The sequence below is a fragment of the Spodoptera frugiperda genome, chromosome 11, assembly GCF_023101765.2.
Source record: "Spodoptera frugiperda isolate SF20-4 chromosome 11, AGI-APGP_CSIRO_Sfru_2.0, whole genome shotgun sequence".
NCBI lineage: Eukaryota > Metazoa > Arthropoda > Insecta > Lepidoptera > Noctuidae > Spodoptera > Spodoptera frugiperda.
The window spans coordinates 7,811,943-7,831,593 of record NC_064222.1 but is presented as its reverse complement, the minus strand read 5'-3'; the positions used below and the strand labels follow the sequence as shown (position 1 = coordinate 7,831,593).

Sequence of the window (19,651 nt, the reverse complement as noted above, 5' to 3'; positions counted from 1 at the left end):
ATGGTTGGTTGTCTCGAGTACCGTTTCAAAATTCTGTGTTCAAGTAGGGTTTTATAAGTTAGACGGCAGATAGGTTATAAGTGCTCAGAAAGTGGCACATTAAAATGTGGACAATTGGCAACGATTTTGTAGTATGGGACCGCTAGATGGAAAATAGAGAGGGGCGTGTTGTAACGTTAACTTGATAGTGTCTTAAATGCGCTACACCATCGCCACGTATGTCACTATCACTAGTGACCGACTCTTAGCGGAGGATTTGCTTTCAACAGTTTTTTTGCAACAGTTAATGTTTTAAGGAAATAATATGAGAGAGAGAGAGAGAGAGAGAGAGAGAGAGAGAGAGAGAGAGAGAGAGGCGATGGTTCGTTTAACATAATATAATAATTATTATTATGTTAACAGAACCATCTCAAAAACCAACCAACAGCACTGAACTAAATTAATTATTATGTTATCGGCTTACTCACGTATTGTTTTGACGAGGAACTCGACTAGTTTCAAGCCATGCTAGAGGCTCATATTCATGGCTTGAAACTAGTCGAGTTCCTCGTCAAAACAATACGTGAGTAAGCCGATAACATAATAATTAATTTAGTATGTCTCACGAAAGTTACAATAAAATAACACTGAACTACTTACAATTGCGCTATAATGTCGCAACCCAGTACCCACGCTAGTTCTAGACGACATGTTATACATGTATACAGATCTGCAACTAATTCGTATTCACGTGTAGACTCGTTATGTAAGCAAACGTTGCAAATCACCGACATTGAATATTTGCATTAAATCCTTGTTGGTTTGTTTACACGTATCCTGCTAGACTTTGTGGAAACTTCGGCCAAGGTTAGGTTGGGGATAGATTGGAGAAGTGCTTCTATTCCAATTTCCTTGAATGACATTGGGAGCCGGTACCTTCAAGAGGGTACTGTGATGAGAACTTGAGAGACTGATGATGAAGTGAAAGAGGTATGTAAGATTCATAGCAATTGGCGTTCTATTGTTTCTGCCTACAGGCGACAGACAGGCGAGACAGGCGTGAGGTTATGTATGTATATATGACATTGGGACAAAAATTGGTAATTTTGAAGTCTGTGCCAATGTTGGATTAACAGATTTCATCTCCTTTACAAATAGGGAAAGAAGAATTGAGAATTAAGTGTAATAAAATTAGTCAGCTTCGAGAATTTAGTTCTACAATACGTGAAGAAATTTAGTAATTGTACGTCGCCTAGTAATTTTTTGAATAAATAATTATAAGATGATCTAGAAATGTAAGCTAAACTGCTTTAAATCGACACTAGCGCCACAACTCCACAACAGAAATTTCTCCAACCAGAAAATACTAAATTACGGCTCCTATACTATCTTCAGAGGAAAATCAATCCAATCAATCCATATGCTGGTAAATCACAGGGCGGTTTTCGCTTGAGGCGTCCGGCCCGTCACGGTACGGTCATATCAGTCCGATTCGTGTCCGAACCGTGACCCTTTGCCACGATCCAATCGAAAGTGCGCGCTATATGGCAATAATTTGATCCTGATCTCTAAAAATATGGTCAAATGTAATCAAGACTCTTGATTTCGATCTTATTTTAAGTCTGTAGACTGTTTCCAGGATTGGGTGATATGGAGAAAGTGTTGCGTGATGATTTTGTTCGTGATATGGTGAAGACAAAGCTAGATTCCGTTTTGATATCGGCACGAAAGAGGGATTCAATTGTTTAAGCATTAATTTATCTCTTGTAAGTATGAAATTTTACCTATGTGTTATTGTTTTTACAATACTTAAAATATTTGTTAATAACACTGATTATTTTATTATAAATACCAATGGTTTTCAATATAAGTACCGTACTGGAATTTGAGATCCTATAAATCGGATCTTAATTCTGATATAACACCGTTTCTTATTTAGAAAAGTTCTAGAACCAACACAGAAACCAATTTCGAACAAAACCATCGATGCTATCTCCCTTATCGGTGTTCAAAAGAAAACATTTATCTTCTATTTCTGGCAAATATTATGGAAGACCATTTGGTGCTTAACTGTGTCATCTGAGAGCAAACAGTTCGGTTTGAACTAGATAAGATTAACTCCACCTCTTTAAATAAGATCGGGGACGTAATCCGAGAAACCATTAAGACTTAGGATAAGTTGTATTTGCTTTAAAACTGTAGGAAGTAGGTTTACCTGCATTTCATTTGTTTTATATGCAGGATTGTTTTTGCGTTGCATAGAAAAGTGGTTTTAAAAGATAATCAAATCTATGTATTTGTGATAGTGATCATATTATCCGATATTCAGTAGAGTCACAGGATTATTTTTGATATTTTCATTATTATCGGTAGACGATCAATGAAAACTGTCATCTGTACCTTTAGTAACCTTCGGCGCTCTAACGCTCTGATTGGCCGGCGCCAATGAAACAACCAATCAGAATACCGAACGCGTTCTCGTTCCGTTTTCGTTTAACGCAAAGCAAACTAGTACTAGGGGTACTGGGTCTATAGTACATTTACATTTCACTCTACAATTACTTTTACCCATTTTCTTGTTATACTGCCCCAAAACCAAACTAAATTCTCAAAACCATGCAAGACAAGCCAATAGTCTTCTTCCCAAAAAATCAATCCTTATTTACCAAGAACACATTGAACACTACATCTTCAAAACATCAAATCCTTATTAACATACTAACAACGCCACCTCAACTGGCATGTTCCATGGAATTATCGGCTGGAAGTCAGCAATCGAGCTGTCAAATCCAAATAAGCTATCAAAGAGCGGCGGGCGCCTCAGGCGCATGATTGACGGCTGACTCACGAGAGTGCTACTTAAGTTAAATCTAAGTTTACATTATTATTTCACCGAGATTTGATGAGGGGTAAATGATATTGTCAATGTGAATATGAAATAGTTAGGAAACCAATACAATAGTTCCTGATTTTTTGTTCCATCAACTAATAACAAGACGAAAGTGAATAAATCTAAAACTTACCGATGGTGGTTCCGGCTGAGAAGACAGCTCACTCCAGGGCCTAAGCAAGGCCCGTTCAGCATCAGCTCCAACAGAAGCAAAGCTCACTCCATATCGACGCCAAAGTGAGAGCTCATACAACTTCTTCCACGGTATCCCATCATTCTTGGTCGTCTTCTTTCTGATACTCCCTCTAAATGAAGGAGTCCTCACGAATGGCTCCGCTGGTATGCCTTTCTTACTAGCTCCTCTCCACGGAGGCTTCGTCCCATTAACAGGTTTCCCATTACTAACAGTGCTTCCCGAAGAACTCTTCCGTTGCAAACCAGGTTTCGTTTGAGTCGGAGTTTTTCTCTTTTCGTCAAAAAGTACAGCGTTAGCCAGCTCCTCGTCTTGGTTAGAACCATCCGATTTCACTTCTTCAATAGTAACCACAGCCGACTTTCTTTCTCTGTAGCTTCCACGAAGCGGAGTTCTGCAAAAAGGTTGTTTAACCTTTTCTCCGTCTACTTCGTCTTGGAGCGCTGATATAATGCTGTCGTCAGCATATCTCATGCGAGCAGTTTTCATCAGGGATGCTTTAGTATTCTGTGCGAACAGACGCTCACACGGGTCAGTTATTTTGTTCTGATCTGAACGTGATTTGAATGTATTTTCTGAGTCAGTGTCGCTGTGACCTTCATAGGAGCTGGTACTGTTGCTAAAGCTTTTGCTATACAATCCGTCATTATTTTTGATAGTGTTGTGATTATTCTTATCAGATTCTTTGATTTCTATTATGCATTCGTTACGGAAGGATTTGCGTGATTGCAAACTGGTGTTTGAATCTGATTTAGCCAGCGGATTAGGTTTATGGTCAGCGCATCCATTAGCATGTGCTTTGCCTGTACAATGTTTGTGGATTTTTGCCAAAGCGGCCAATGTTTTGTTGCCGTTAGGTGACACTTCGTCGCCGCAGCGAAGTGATTGTTCGAAGGATCCTTGCACGTGGAACATTCTTCACTTATTCCCTTGTAACAGTCTCAGGAGTGCATACTCTCGCCACGCTTGGCATTTTAAGAGGTCAGAGTTCTGTAGATCGGATCATATCGAATGTCACTGCACAATGAGAGCATTTACTTGAGTTATGGGTTTTACGGTGCAGATCGGCGCGATAAAATCTATTGTAGGGTATATCAGCGGCGCATGATCACAACAAGTCGTGCTCATGCGCCGGGTGGCGCTAACTATAACGAAACATTCTCGCAAACGAATTATGGACGTTTTGACATTCGTGTCGTGCTAATTATTTAGGGCAAAGTGATATATTTTTCGTGATGTAATGCCACTATTGTCTATTGTTTTGTATCGACCAGTCTATCGTTGTGACAATGTATTACAATTCAATGGGTCTTTATTGACATGTAATAGGTGCGTAATTGTTGACAGATTCGGATAGTAATGATGCTGCGTATTAATTTGATGACTGCACGGTTGACTCGGTTGACTGCTGGTACTACTGGGTGACCAGCTGTCTCGCAACGTGTAGCTCGTTTGATTGCACGGAACAAGTCACAGAAAAAAATCCTAGTGAGGGGCAGCGTTAAAAAACTGACTTATTTTACCTCAAATTATCTATAGATTTTTGACGCTTCACATATCGACACGGCAAGACAGCATGATACTTAAAGAAATTAGTAGGACCTACTGTTAGAAAAAATGTAACATAGCAATTGGTATACAAGTTTAAGCTACACTATAGGTACAGTAACATCTACATTCCACATGTTTCTGAAGTATAGCGTGTTCCTAACGTTCGTAGAAATTGCCTACAATTACTTAAATATACGTAAATCACCATACTTAATGTGAAAAGAGAAATGTTCTTAGTTCAGTCTTAACCATGGTTCTATGACTAGATACATGATCGTGAAGGAAGGTAAAGAAATATGTAAGGATCGTAATAGGTGTTCTGTAGTCTCAATAGCCATGTGAAATTAAATATCTAGTTCATTTCACATGTGACTGTCTCGTTCGTCGAGAGGTCGCAAGTGCGAATGTCAGACAAGGGGTCTCGAATTCCCGGGTCGCAAATACAAATGGTGAAAAGTGTGTGGACATTGTACAGTGGCCTACCTCTTCGGGGATAAAAAAACGCGACGTTACAATTTCTCAATTTCTTTATGATTGAATTAGTTTCAAGTTTTCTTCTTATAGCAAATGTCTACGTAAATTTTTCTGCATAGTTTTAATTGTTAAATTACCTTAACTAGTGGTCTCAAAGTAAGGAATAACAGACAAAGATTTTAAATAAAAATGGAGAAAGGATTTTAATAAAAATATAGATAATATCGAGGCCAGCTTAACAAATTAGGTGCAGTTTTATAAAATTACTAACAAGTCCTTTAATATTGATTTTAGATAGTTACGACATTTTAGCGCCGTGCGGGGCGTGTTCCAAATTACATTATCTGTGGCAAGAAATTGATTTTTGTACAACATAATCGATAGATTATAATCTTAAGCTAAAACATGGTCCAGTTTAGTCAGACATAGAATGCAACTTGGTATTGAAGCCTGTCTGTCATTCTGTTTATGTAATATCATTTATAAATTAATACAAAGCAATAAAACAATACTGGCTTAAAATCATATGCCGCCAGAAAAGGTAAAAAAATAAAACTCTTTTCTATAGGTATCCAGTAGTGAAAATTAAAAAAATACACTCCCTGTCGCCTCACTCAAGGCGGTAGAAGTAATTGGATGATTTTCCTCCTTAAAAACATAATAAATCTCACATTTATGACAACTTTCAAAGAAATAACGTCAAAAACTATCTTCAATATCAAGAAATTCGATACTTATTGTGAAAACCAATCGAAAATCGACTTTCATCTTAGAAGAAAGGTCGTGTCTACTATGAAACCTACGCACTCTGATGTAAGTCTTTTAAAATCTGATAATAGTATATGTTTACAAAATACTCATAATTTATACATTAGAAAGAACTTATCGATCTTTTTCTGTCTAGTCAGTGTCAGACTGTTACGGACTAAAACCACTCCGTTCTTACTCTTGCTTTTCAAGCCGGAACTTCGGTAACCCGCTAGGTAGTCATGATGCCAAGCATTTGGTCTTAAGGTCCGATCTTATTTTAGGATTTTCGCATTTCTCAGTAACAACATAGTTTCAAATAGCGCATAGTAATTAGTAATCATTAGTTCACCCTCAATACTTGGAACACAAATCCCTAATCGCAAAAATCACACTTAACCCAACACCCCAAAACTGAAAATCCTAAAAACATTCCTATTACTGACTATCCTGACCCAATCAAACAAACGAACTTCACAATCAGTTAACTAAAGATCCACACATACCTGACACAGGAAACAAACAAAAGAAAACCTTAAAAGACCTTCATAAAGTTCATAATCAAAAAAATATTTACCTCACAGATGATATTTCTATATCACCAGAAAGTAAAAGTCACTAGAATCAATAAACCACAGTTAGTCATTTAAACAGAATGACAATAAATATTCGCCGACCATAACGAGACCACCCACGGCACGAATATATGTTAAGCTGGCTAAAATGAGAGTGGGCGATACCATTGTTTTCTTCCGAATCATGTTTGACATGGCACTCATCACCTACGTGTGTAATCTTATTGAAATAGAAAGTTATTTGTTACTTTCTCGTTAATTTAAAAGTAAAGTTTACTGATCAAATTAATATACTTAACTCCTATTCTTTTTAAAGGGGGAAAAACCATACAATGGCTTCTCCCGCCTAGGGCGAGGCGAGCAGGAGCGTCAGACTCTTATTGATGACAAACTACCCCGTTCCTACTCGATAAATGCTCTAATCAAAACAAAAATACTAAATTCAAATCAAACCAGTAATTCTAGAGATTAGTGTGTTCAAACTAACAAACTTTTCAGCTTTTTCTCTCCATTTTTTTCCCTACATTTACCAAACATTTGACCCATTATTTAACTATACATACTTTAAATAACGATTAGAATAAACTTACTTACGTACAGTAGTTTAAAGAGAAAACTTGGACTACTCTTCTCTCAATCCACAATACATCAAATTATAATTGCATCCAATATTTTTCAAAAATACACGGAACATATTTATCTACTATCTCAATTCAATATTTGTACAGTTTGTGTCCTCATATCTACGTTAGCAAGAAACAACCTGATCGTGGGAACCTAGTCCACTTTCATTTTTTATCACAATACTTTATTTAGGTCATGTTTGTTATAGGTGTTCAGTATAATAATGTTTTTGTGAAGGTCAGATGAGTTTAGGCCAAATATAGGTTACTGAACATCATCAGCATGTCTGCCATTAGATATCCATTGCTGAAACATTCTTTTCCTAATGATATCCAGATCAGTTGGTTGATTGGAACATTTGATATCAATTTTATTTGGTGTGGTAGCCAAAGCGATGATATTGTCAAAGCAGCTGGCAGTGATGGCATACGAAGAGCTGTAATCCTTAGTAACAGTTTGTTTTACGTTTAAAGTAATCGAAACAAGAGGGCATTCGGAGCTCTGATTGGTCGGCTCGAATAAACCAACCATACTAAGGGTACTGCAAATTAAAAACGTACTACAAACTTGTAAGTACTAAGGATAGTCTGACTTCAGTGGCACGCTATGGGAAAGGCAGCAGACGACGGAAAAGGATTTCAATAACAAGTTCCTTATTGAAGATAACAATTGAAGATAAACTTTGACTAGTGGAGTCACAATTTTCTTGTATACTCCAGGTACTTACAGAGAAATTCGATATTAAACTATCTAATGCTTTGCTTGTACTGAACATCGGGATCAGATCCGAGGTTAACAGTTGCATTTGTCACCAGCGACCAAAGAGATCATTAACAGTAGTCATTAATAGCATGGCCCACATTTGGGTCACTAGTTTAACATAGATTATTTTTAGATAAAACACGTTAGTAATTTCCTATTTTAATTTCAAGGGAAATTGATAACAATCAGGTTTTATGGGAACTTGAGAAGACCTTAAAAAGTTGAATTTGTTTTAATTGGACATTTGATTACTACGTTGTAGTTTAGATAGGTTTTCTTCTTTTTTGAAAGTGGCCACACATTTTGATTATCTACTGCAAATATGCAAAACATAGTGACGCACCTAGAGCTGAAACAGCAATTTGTGGATCTCATAATATATTGTTTAATGCGGTGTCAACCGTGCAATAGTAAAAATCGAAATTACTAGTGACATTTTATTACACATTCGGACCAAGAATCAAGAAAGACGATATATCGAATCAAACATTACATTTATAGGATAAGCCGGTAAACGAGTAGACGGATGAACACATGAAACACTAAAGGCGTTATAAGTTGCCGGCCTTTTAGGGGTTAGGAATCTGGAATTGAGAAGCATTCCAACTGTCTTATAACTAAGTCAATCCTTTGCTTTTCAATTCAAGATCCAAACATTCAGTAAAGCCTATCGATTCACAGTCACCATTTAAACCTTAATCGATTAGAACTCAGTGAGCACTGATCAGAATGAACAACTCCTCAGTGATTGGTCAACCACACATGCAAATTCCACTCGCGACATAGATCTCACCTATTCGATAATATTGCTTCTTGCATAAGTCTGCCTACTCCATTATCACACGATATACTATGTCTTATGAGTTTGTTTGTTTTGTGTCAACACCTAAACTGCTGGGATCATTTTGATGGATTTTGGGTGAACAGTGATTGGAACTTTAGAGATTATTAAAGTGTTTCTATCAAGACAGGAAAAAAATACTGGATTGGTTTCAGCATTATGTATAGTTGTTGTTTCTGTTAATGTAAGGCATTTATGTGAGGGCTGATGCCTGATCCAGAGGTGTAGGCTCAGCTCGCCCCTTGGATCTCGCCCCTGATTGCCTAAGTGCATCAACTCGCCCCTTAAATTATTAGATACTCCAACTCGCCCCCGATTGTTGGTTAGTTAAAAGTACTGTCAGCACTCAAGTTTATAAAATATTCTTCTTCTTCTTATAAAACTCTCTCTTCTTTAATAAAACTTAAAAAATTTCAAAGGGATTTTTTTTTATGAAACAAGCCGGTAACCGAGCAGACGTATTACCTGATGGTAAGCAATCGCCGCCGCCCATGGACACTTGAAACACCAGAGGCGTTACAAGTGCGTTGCCGGCTTTTTGGGAGTTAGGAATTTAAGGTTGTTGTTCGGGAATCGGGGATGGGGAAGATTGGGAAGGGGGAGAATTGGGCCTCCGGTAACCTCACTCACACAACGCAAGCGTTGTTTCACGTCGGTTTTCTGTGAGACCGTGGTATCACTCCGGTCGAGCCGGCCCATTCGTGCTGAAGCATGGCTCTCCCACACTTAAATGCCGCAAGGGGCGAGTCGATGCATCAAAATAATTATTTAATTGTTAAATTTTTCACTCGCCCCGTAAGGGTTTTCGTAAGGGGCGAACCACAACTCCAAATTAATAAAAACGGGGCGAGTGGAACATTTTAATCGGAAGGGGCAAGATCCAGGGGGCGAGCTGATACTACACCGATCCAGAGCTGCGGATTACTTAGCGAGTTTACCGAGGCTCCGACTCATAAAGCAAGAGTTGGGACGGGGTAGTTTTTAGTCAGTAGGATTTTGACACTCCCTCTCGTCTCGCCTAAGGCGGGAGAAGTCTAGGTCGAAAAGAGGAATATTATGAGCGGATAGATAGAACTGCTCACAAGAAGAAAAATATGAACAACTTTCAACGGCATTTAAATACAGTTAGCATACGTATTTGCGTTGTAAAACTGTTTAAAACTACTTGAAACGTAATTGAAGTAGTTAATAGTTACTTGTACTTGAACTCATATTAGTATTGTGCAATATTTGTACACTGACATGACAGTTTAGGAGATGACGTTGTAAAAATATTAGACAGTTGTAATGTAAGTAATGACTTATTATATCACTCATATGTAACATTACACGTGTTTAAGATAAAAAGAGGTGCTGAATAGCATATATTTTTTTGTCAGTCATCATAATTGGGTAGTTTCCTTAGTTAAAAAATAATTATTTCGACTTTTCAACACAAAATCAATATTCAAGAATAATCACACGTTCATTCATAGATTTGATATTCTACTGAATTGTGAACGTTTTAAGCTGGTTTTCTAGAAATAAATCTGTTATTTGACAAAAAAAAAACTGATGACTGACATAACGCACTATTTCATAGAAAATATAGTTTTTGGAGTTTCGAAAAAAGAATTGAATTTGAATAGTAGAAAACTATTATTAGTTTAAATAAACAAATGGCTTTTAGAAATAATCTGCCCTTAATGAAAAAAACTAGGAAAGTAACTCCTACTTACCGTAAAATGTGCGTAAGTATCGAAAAAATCCATAAAGATGTTCTATAGAATTAATGCCGACAATCCAGATCGATCCAGCTAATCTACTTTACCGATACATCGTGTTCTATGACAATGTAATCCATCAGTTCAGCTACGTGAGTACGTCATAGTGCACCTTCATCTAACCTTTAGAAATTAATCACAAGTATGTTTGACATATTTTTATAATAACTACCGTGAGACATACTAATTTAACTAAAAATCACGGTTTACTCCCGTAAATTAATGGAGAAAAGCTCTACTAGTTTCCAGTCACAGAGGGACTTTTCATCATGACCCGCGTCTGTCTTTCTTGGACCCCTCTGTGACTCCCGAAACTAGTAGAATTTTACTCCATTAGTGATTTTCAGTTAAATTATGTTTGACATATTCATGTCCTAAAAATAAACCTAACGAAAAACATTTACCTAAGCCAATACGTCACGTCACGATGAAATTTTACCGTGACACAATGTGAACAAGGTGTAAACACTCCGCTAGTTAGTCAATCTCGTCAATCGTTCGTGACTGGCAACTTACTTCTCTGCTGATCCCGATAACGTATGCCGGTTTGAATATAAAATACGTACTTCTACATACTAATGTTCAGAGATAGTCTATCGATTAGGTAATTTGTTTTTTTTTTCGTTGATTTTTCCTTATTGATGTTTTCTATACTTAAATTTAAGATGTAGGTAAGAAATAGAAAGAATGTGTCTTGAATTTTCTACTTATATCATCAGATTCGATTCCCCATATATCAAAAAAGTAGTAAGCAGAGAATTAGGGTGTTTTTCCATCACACATGTGCTACGTAGCTATTCTGCGAAGATGTAATAGAAAAGGTGTGAAACTATGTGACCGTTTCCACTGATACTAAGATCTAGCGATAATAGGAAAGCCATCCATAGCACGCATCTTTCCATATAAAAAACATAGCTTAGCTGAGTCCGTTTCCACCAGTGCTAAGCTATGAATATTTCCAATATTTGTTTACTAATTAAACTTAAGATATTTTATGTAGTTATTATGTTGGTATTTACAACGTAGGTGTCAAGAATCTATGTCAAAATAACTTAAATATATAATCTTCATCTCAAAGCAAATCTTCGTTTAATTATTTTCTAATCTCTTCGAAACTTTATTACCTACTGTACATATTATCATAATATCTGCCAAATTATGACATGCAAATATCAACCTTCATTTTATGATAATACAGACAATTTCACCTTGGCATTCTTTATACGATTAATAATGTTTGAATCGGTGAATAAATAAGAAGCGAATTAAACAGTTGTACTAGAATTTCGATACATCTATTATGACAAATTATTAGATATATCCCAGCACATCAAAGTATACCAATATGTTAAATATCTTCAATGGAATTTCTATTTTATCACATGGTAATTAAAGCTCAAAATCTGTTAAACATATTAGTGTAGGTCGACCTGCTTAGCGCCTACATGTTGACACTGGCCATTTTCAAACATAAAATATTTAAAATTAGAATTAAACATGTTTAGGGAAAAAGATATTTTTAATTTCATTATAGACTTGTCAAAGCAGCCAGTTATGTTGTAGGAATATATTTTTTAATCTGTGCCTTTTAAACTTCCCGCGTTTTTAACCACGCTTACTGAAAGACCAATATGCCATTATGTCACAAAAAAAAAAAAATTAACAACTTTGCATTTTAATGCAAAGTAATATTATTGAATTAAATGTTTCAGTGTGAATGTATTTTTATAGAGCAAGGTATATATAGGCTATAAAACATCACGCTACGACCAAAAGGAACCGAGCAGAGCGGGTGAAACTGCGCAGAAGTAGCTAGTATGTACTATATAAAAAATAGACTAAATAATGAAAAACAAACACTGATGAGTTTGTACATAGCACATATGTATAAAATTGGTCAAATATCAGACAGTCATAAATAAAGTGTGAATTGATCAAAGGACACTGGACGACCTCTAGTCTCTTTTTAAAGTGTTTCTAATATAATAAACGTAACGTCTGTGTTAATTTAAGACCTTTTAATTTTAAGCACAAATTGCTCAAGCATTAACAGTTTTTTAAATAAAGAAAAATCTTTTAAGTTCTTGAGTACTCTTGGAATTTTGATATATTTTTGTTAATAAATTGAATAATTTTACTGATAATTCTTTTAAGAAATTCAGCAGTTTCATTGAAATTACAAAAATAAATAATATCTTTTCGCGCAATGAAGTTATGGCCAAGCTGGAGAAAGATTTTTGCTGGAAATTACCTCCTTTATCTTCCTCTTTCCTTTGATCCACGACCTTTTTGGGCCACTCTACAGAATGCGTTGTTGTTAATTAAACTCACATACATTTTATACGAAATATACGTCAAAATTTAAAAAAAAACTTCCATTAAAGACAAATGAAATCATTACCAAAATAAATTAAACTACTACCTACTATTTCTACCAGAACCTTTTCTAAAAAGGATGAAATAAGTCCTAAGTTAAAACTACCAGTTAAAATCACAACTTCTGTTTCGCCGTAGTCGAGTAAAAAAACCGATAGCACAAAGTTCGCATCACCTAATAGAAGTTAGAAGTCAATCTGCAAGATCAAGGTGATGTGACGTTGTCTATTCTTGTGGCATATTGCATAATCATTGGATGACAAGACTTCACATTATCACAATACATCTCATCACATCTTATCTACACTAAAAACAATGAAGAGAATGATAAAGTATAAAATTAAGTGCAACTCATTCTGCATTCGTTTCCGCAAGGATTTAGTGTAAAGTAAAATATATACAATACAATGACATTTCTTTTATTATCAGATAATATAAAGCTAAACGAGAATATAAAGCTAACTGAAAAAAGAGTTGATAATACCGCCATGTTAAACACGAATCCTATATGTACACGGAACAGAAATCTAAGCAACGGTAAAACTAAATTAAATAACAGTCTTGACCTTTTCGTTGGAAATATTATTAGCCGGTCACCGAGAAGACGGATCACCTGATGGTAAGCACCGGCGCCCATGGACACCCGAAACACCAGAGGCGTTGTAAGGGTCAACAAGAGCCTCCAAATAAGTTAAGAGGAGAATTTTTCTACGTAAACAAATTTCAATACAAATAGTTAGTAAGACGACTTATATATATAGGACTAAAAATAAAAACAGAACTTTAAAAAACCACACAACCACAACTCCATTGAAGGAAAAAAACGTAGCGTTCGTTAGTTAAAAACATAAAAAAGAACGGAAACGATGTTTGAAATGATAATAGTATGAAAAACGAGCATTAGAGGCTCGGGCCCTAGGATAAATAAAAAGTTACACTTCAGACCTTGAACAAGACAAGTTCTTAGAATCTGTTAAATAACAATAACGCATTCAAAACATAAATAAGTATATATGTATATTATCATGCCTTTAATTCTCTGAAGGGCAGAGGTGCGAATATCATATTCAATCTTATAATTGTTGCTAGTCATGTTAAACAGTTTTATATAAATAAGGGTTTTGTAGACTTTTCCCGCCTTGGAGGAGACGAGAGACAGTGTCAGACTCTTACTGAAAACCACCCCGTTCCTACTCCTGCTTTAAGCCGGAGCCCTAGTAAACACGCTTAGTTCCCATTTCCGTGCTAAGTGAAGATAGCAGACATTTAATCATTTTGGTTATCAATCTATAAGTGATACCCAACAGAACAAGTAAAGGATTAGTTTACAAGCTACAGTCGCGCTAATTAACTTTTAGTTGAGGGATAGTTAAGGGGTGGTTAGTAAAACGGCCATAGGAAACCTTTTACCATTCATAGTTTTATCATCAAACCATAAAGCCAACACGGTTCACATATAATTCTATTTTGTTACCTGGACATCGAATTTTATATTCTAGTCCTCATTAGATCAACCAAATTCTAGATAAACATAAATATAAACTTAAAAAAACAACAAAAAATACACTAATTTCATTCACGATTCGAAAACCGAACCAAATAAGGCTATCAGAACATTTAACACTGTTTGATTGCTAAAATAAAAAATGGCGCCAATAAAAAAGGTCGAATTAAAAGACCACTATTTAGAAGAGAAAAAAAAAACATAACTTTAGAAATAGAATCACAGATGAAAAATAGTAATTTATTATCCGAGCAAGCGCTTAGCGCCGGATTTAATATTAAATGACTTATTTTATGGGTTCACTGTTTTGTGGGTTCCGTATTAAAATATGATAATATATATCTACTAAATCTATCGAAATCACGTATTTCTATAATTGGAATGTATTCTTAACGTCACTTCGTATTCATAGCCGCACAGAAAATCAACGTGAAACAACACTTGCGTTGTTTCGTTGTGTGAGTGAGGTTTCCGGAGGCCCAATTACCCCCTTTCCCAATCCCCGATTCCCCAACAACCCTTGCAGAAACGTGATCATATTTACGCAGGTTGAAAACGAATCGAATGCAGTTATTCAGAAGACGGTCAAGTTTATTGAGGAGATCTGCATTCAGGTCGTAATAACAAACATCCGCATAATCTATAATAGGGAACAATAAGGCCTGCACTAGCATTGACTTGGTGGTAGACGGAAGCAAGTTCTTAACGCGATAAAGAGACGGCAGCAATATATGATAATATATATCTACTAAATCTACTGTATAATGTATATCTATCGAAAGCACGTATTTCTATAATTGGAATGTTTTCTTAGCGTCAATTCGTATTCATAGCCTCACTCAAAACCAATGTGAAACAACACTTGTGTTGTGTTTCGTTGTGTGAGTGAGGTTATCTAAGGCCCAATTACCCCCTTTCCCAATCCCCGATTCCCTAACAACCCTTAAATTTCTAACCCCCAAAAGGCACTTGTAACGCCTCTGGTATTTCAAGTTTTCATGGGCGGCGGCGATTGTTTATCATCAGGCATATACCGTGATAAAACAATTTCAAAAATAGAGTAGTCCGTGAGATGTCCTTAATAAAAGAAGTACGGAACCATTTAAGTCATCTCAATAATATTAAGCTGTCTTTTTTCTTTGATTTCTAAGAATTAATAATAAAGTAACAACTTTATATTGCATTGCGGTTTGAATAAAAATACCTAAATAAATTATAGATGTAATTTAATCAATGTTTTATGGATTCTAAAAAGTCAGTGTCATTACTTATTATTTCCGGATAATAACTTGCGATTGAATATTAATAATACGTAAGTAATTCTATGGAAATAGTGATTGGCTTGGAAAGACCGCTGGATGGAAATCATTGCTGTAGTGGACCTATTGGGGCTGATATGGTCATCATGATGAGAGGAGGAGAGTAATTTAGATCTGTATTATTTGCAAAACTAAAACAGCTTGAAATCACTCTAGGCTCAAGTTTCAAACTTGTTTTTTTACAAGAATCTGATGAAGAACTGAGAATTCTGATTCATTCAAGATAAATATCTCACCAAAACACAATATACATAAATATTTGGTTACAAAATTTATTTCCGATCACGACAATAAACTTCCAATCGCCTTTTAAAAGAAGCCGACATTAAAATCGACAAAATTCTTCATTCATGTTTTACATTCATCAATAAAGTCAGCCATCTTGATATCACAGATTATTAAAATTTCTTTTTTATGGAATACGGGGGGCAAACGATCAGCTCATTCATCATTGATCAACTCAGCCCATAGACAGTCGCAACACTAGAGAAATTATAAGTTCTGGAGCTGCGGACAACGTAAAAGGTTACCGGGGTTCCGGCTCAAAGCAGAAGTAGGAACGGGGTGGTTTTTAGTCAGTAAGAGTCTGACACTCCCTCTCGATTCACCCAAGGCGGGAGAAGTCATTGGATGACTTTCCCCTCTCAAAGAAAAAGGGGTGTTACAAGTGCATTACCGGTCTTTTGTGGTCTAGGAGTATTCTATGGTCTAAGCAACTTCACTCACACAGCGAAACACAACACAAGCTTACAGCTTGATCGTACTTGACCAGTTTATCGATGCAAAGTTACATAATCAAATGCCAGACAACTAGTTTGAAGTTCTGCTATATCTATATTAATAGTTTAATGCTAAAGTTTATATGAATGAATGGGTAGATGGGTGGATTGATATACGTTACTCAATCGCGCCAAAATGACTGAACTGATCTGAATATTTGGCACACTGATGGATTATCTTATTATTATCTTATGAAAGTGACTATATGTGACTATTGATATACTATATTGTTTTATATGTGGACATACGTATGTTTTTTAACGAAGCACTATTAGGTAAATTGTATGTTTTTTACTAAACAATATTTTTTGTAGCCAATGGTCTTTAACCATCTAATGATCACTAGCTTTGTATGGGCTTTTTTTTAAGGGCGGAAATTCATCCAATGACTTCTCACGCCTTGGGTGAGGTGAGAGGGAGTGTCAGACTCTTACTGACCAATAACCACCCCGTTCTTACTCCTACCCTTCGAGCCGGAGCCCCGCTAAACCAGATAGGTAGTCCGCAGCTCCGAAGCTTTGTATAGGCTGAGTCTTTATTTTAGTACCTATATACTTTATAATTGCTGACAGTCCATAAATTATCTATGTATATTGAAGAATGGAATCAAGAAACGGTCTTCGAAGGCCGTTCTAACGCGGATATGGGTTTAAAACATAAATAAATTACAATTACGTTAAAGACTATTACATACATAAGTGTGGCGCCATCATTTAATTCATTATCTTATGAAAGGAGATCGTTAGACCTTCCTTTGTTTATTCTTTTATGTATTTAATTATTGTCTTTATAGGGACTTGCCCTTATTCATCTCTTATTGGTATGTTTTAATCTATGCTGATATTACATAGCTGTGGTCTCGTGTGGATATGAATGAGATGTTGCATTAACTAAAAAATCGCGGTTTACTCACGCACATTAATGGAAAAAAGCTCTACTAGTACAGAAGGCTGCGCGACGTCGTGGTTGGTTAGACGCAAATGGTTACGTACTTAGTATGAGTTTGCTTTTACGTTTACGAAAACGAAACGAGACCACGTTCCACGTTTTCGTTCAACGTAAAGTAAATTTGTACTAGGTTAGTGATCAGCACCACCACTCAAGAAACGGTGCAGTCTATTTATTTATTATTCTAATTCTAATTGGAAACATTCAAAAATGATTTATTTAATTTAAACTCGTTAAGCAAACACTATCACACATCACAATTACAAAAACGCCGCCAGAAAAATTACGAAAAGTCAAACTTAAATCTTACTTAAGTAATTCTATCATATCAGCATTTCTAAAAGGCAAATCGACTATTAATCTTTAAGATAATAATCATATTTCTTTAGCTAAACACGAAACAGGTTCGGGAATCTTTCAACACGATGTTTTTGGTAAGTGCATCACTCATGTTATTGTGTTCTCAGAAATGTATTTGGGAATGTAAGCAAATGACCGCATCGATGCGGCTTTGGACATCTTACGGTTTATATGTTGATGACATTGGTATTGGTCACGTGGTGGATTACAAAGTGATGTAAGTATGTAGCATGATTTAAGACTTTGACTGCCAACAAAAAGGCAAAAGGCTGTTGAAAGCAAATCCTCCGCTAACACCGGTCGCTTTTGCCCCCTATGGCGTTTAATGTGTTAAGAAATAATGTAATTGATTTCGCGAATTACTTAAATTGACTAAGTAGTAGTGTTTGGTGTGATAATGCAACACCAGGTAGGTATTTTTAATAAATACAAAGAAACCAAACAATATTGAATTGAATATTGCAAAAAGCAATAAACATAAACTCAATCAAATAAATTCACAGAAAAATGCGGCAAAACTCCGAACTGTCAATGTCAAATTGACAAGTTTCAATTAGTGACGGGCGCAATTTAGTCGAGTAGTTAGAGCATCGATTAATATTTCAAATAAACACCCAAACAAATCTAAACCAATGCAATAAAATACAACACTAAATGTAAAACCACTTAACGATGTTTTCAATCCTGAATCTAAATAAAGATTTACTCTGGACTTCTAAATATACACGGACGCCATTAATTCCTCTTAAGTTTAAAAAGAGAACCGGAACGGACGCCATTCCTTTGCGTTGTAATAATAATGACTTGAGGCATAGACACGAGCCAATTATGTCTAGTTCGTGTTCTAAATTCAAAAGGTGATGATGGCCATATTTATTGGAAAATCGAAGAAAAAGAGAGAGATATTTTTTTCTCGATTTATTATTTTGGACTTGAAAGGGCAGCCATTTTTATTTGAAGTTTAAAATTGATGAGCATTTCTTTTAAGAAGTGAATAAGGAATATTAAGATTTATAAAAAAATAAAAGGACAGGTAGGTGTAATCTACTAGAGCCAAGAATAGTAATTTCCGAGTCACAGAGGGACTCTTCATCATGAGCAGCGTGCGCAGACGCGACTTATTCGTCAACTCGGCCGCAATAAACTCGACCGCGCGGTCGAGTTGGGAAGATTTAAATCTACCTATTATTTCATTGTGCATCTCGACCGTAGGAACATTCACTATGCGGTCGAGTCGACCCGGCTAATTTTTGTGATTTTTTTTTATTCGTCATCTCGACCGAGTACAAGATGTACATTTGAGTAGAAAATGTTTAAGGCATATCATGGAAAGATTTATTTTATTAGGCCGATTAAAATGCGTGATGTGCTAACACAAACATCGTAGATGTTTCATTAAAATCACCCTTTAGTTTTGTAAAATTTAGCATTGTAATCATGACCTTACATATATCCTGATTAGTTAAAATAGTTTTCTCTCTCTCGCAACTTGGAATTTTTATCGGTGGAAAGAAATGAACCTAATACTCAATTGAGCAATGCCTGATTAAAAAACATCTTTTCATCTGTCCTTAACTCTAATTTTAAGTTATTTTATAATATATAATATACCCAAAAAAACAAAAATTTAATTAGGAACGAAACACTTTTGTATGTCACTGTACAATAATGCCTCATATTTTCAATGTCGGTCGAGTTGACGAATAAAAGATACGAATAAATAGCTTCATCAACTCGACCACGTGGTTCGGCCGAGATGCATAATAAAAAAATAATTAATGTTTGAATTTCCCGACTCGACCTCGCGGCCGAGTTTATTGCGGCCGAGTTGACGAATAAGTCGCAGACGCGGCGACGTCGCTAACTGAAGCTACTGCTGAATCAAGAGTCCCCCTGCGACTCGAAACTAGTAGACCTTTTCACCATTTACGTGAGTAAACCGTGATTTTTAGTTAATGTAGTATG

The 19,651-nt window shown here is 35.8% G+C and overlaps 1 protein-coding gene across 3 annotated transcripts in view; it reads right to left on the bottom strand.

The window, feature by feature from the left end:
• LOC118274585 (unconventional myosin-XVIIIa) overlaps window positions 1-19,651 on the bottom strand; it is a 297,865-nt gene that overhangs the window by 185,992 nt on the left and 92,222 nt on the right. The window contains exon 2 of one of the 3 annotated variants that reach the window (XM_050696859.1): window positions 3,003-4,079. The exons of the other annotated variants lie outside the window; for them this stretch is intronic. Within the exon in view, the coding sequence (XP_050552816.1) occupies window positions 3,003-3,977 (975 nt within the window). The 5' untranslated portion in view covers window positions 3,978-4,079. The remainder of the gene's footprint in view (window positions 1-3,002; window positions 4,080-19,651) is intronic. 3 annotated transcript variants of the gene reach the window in all.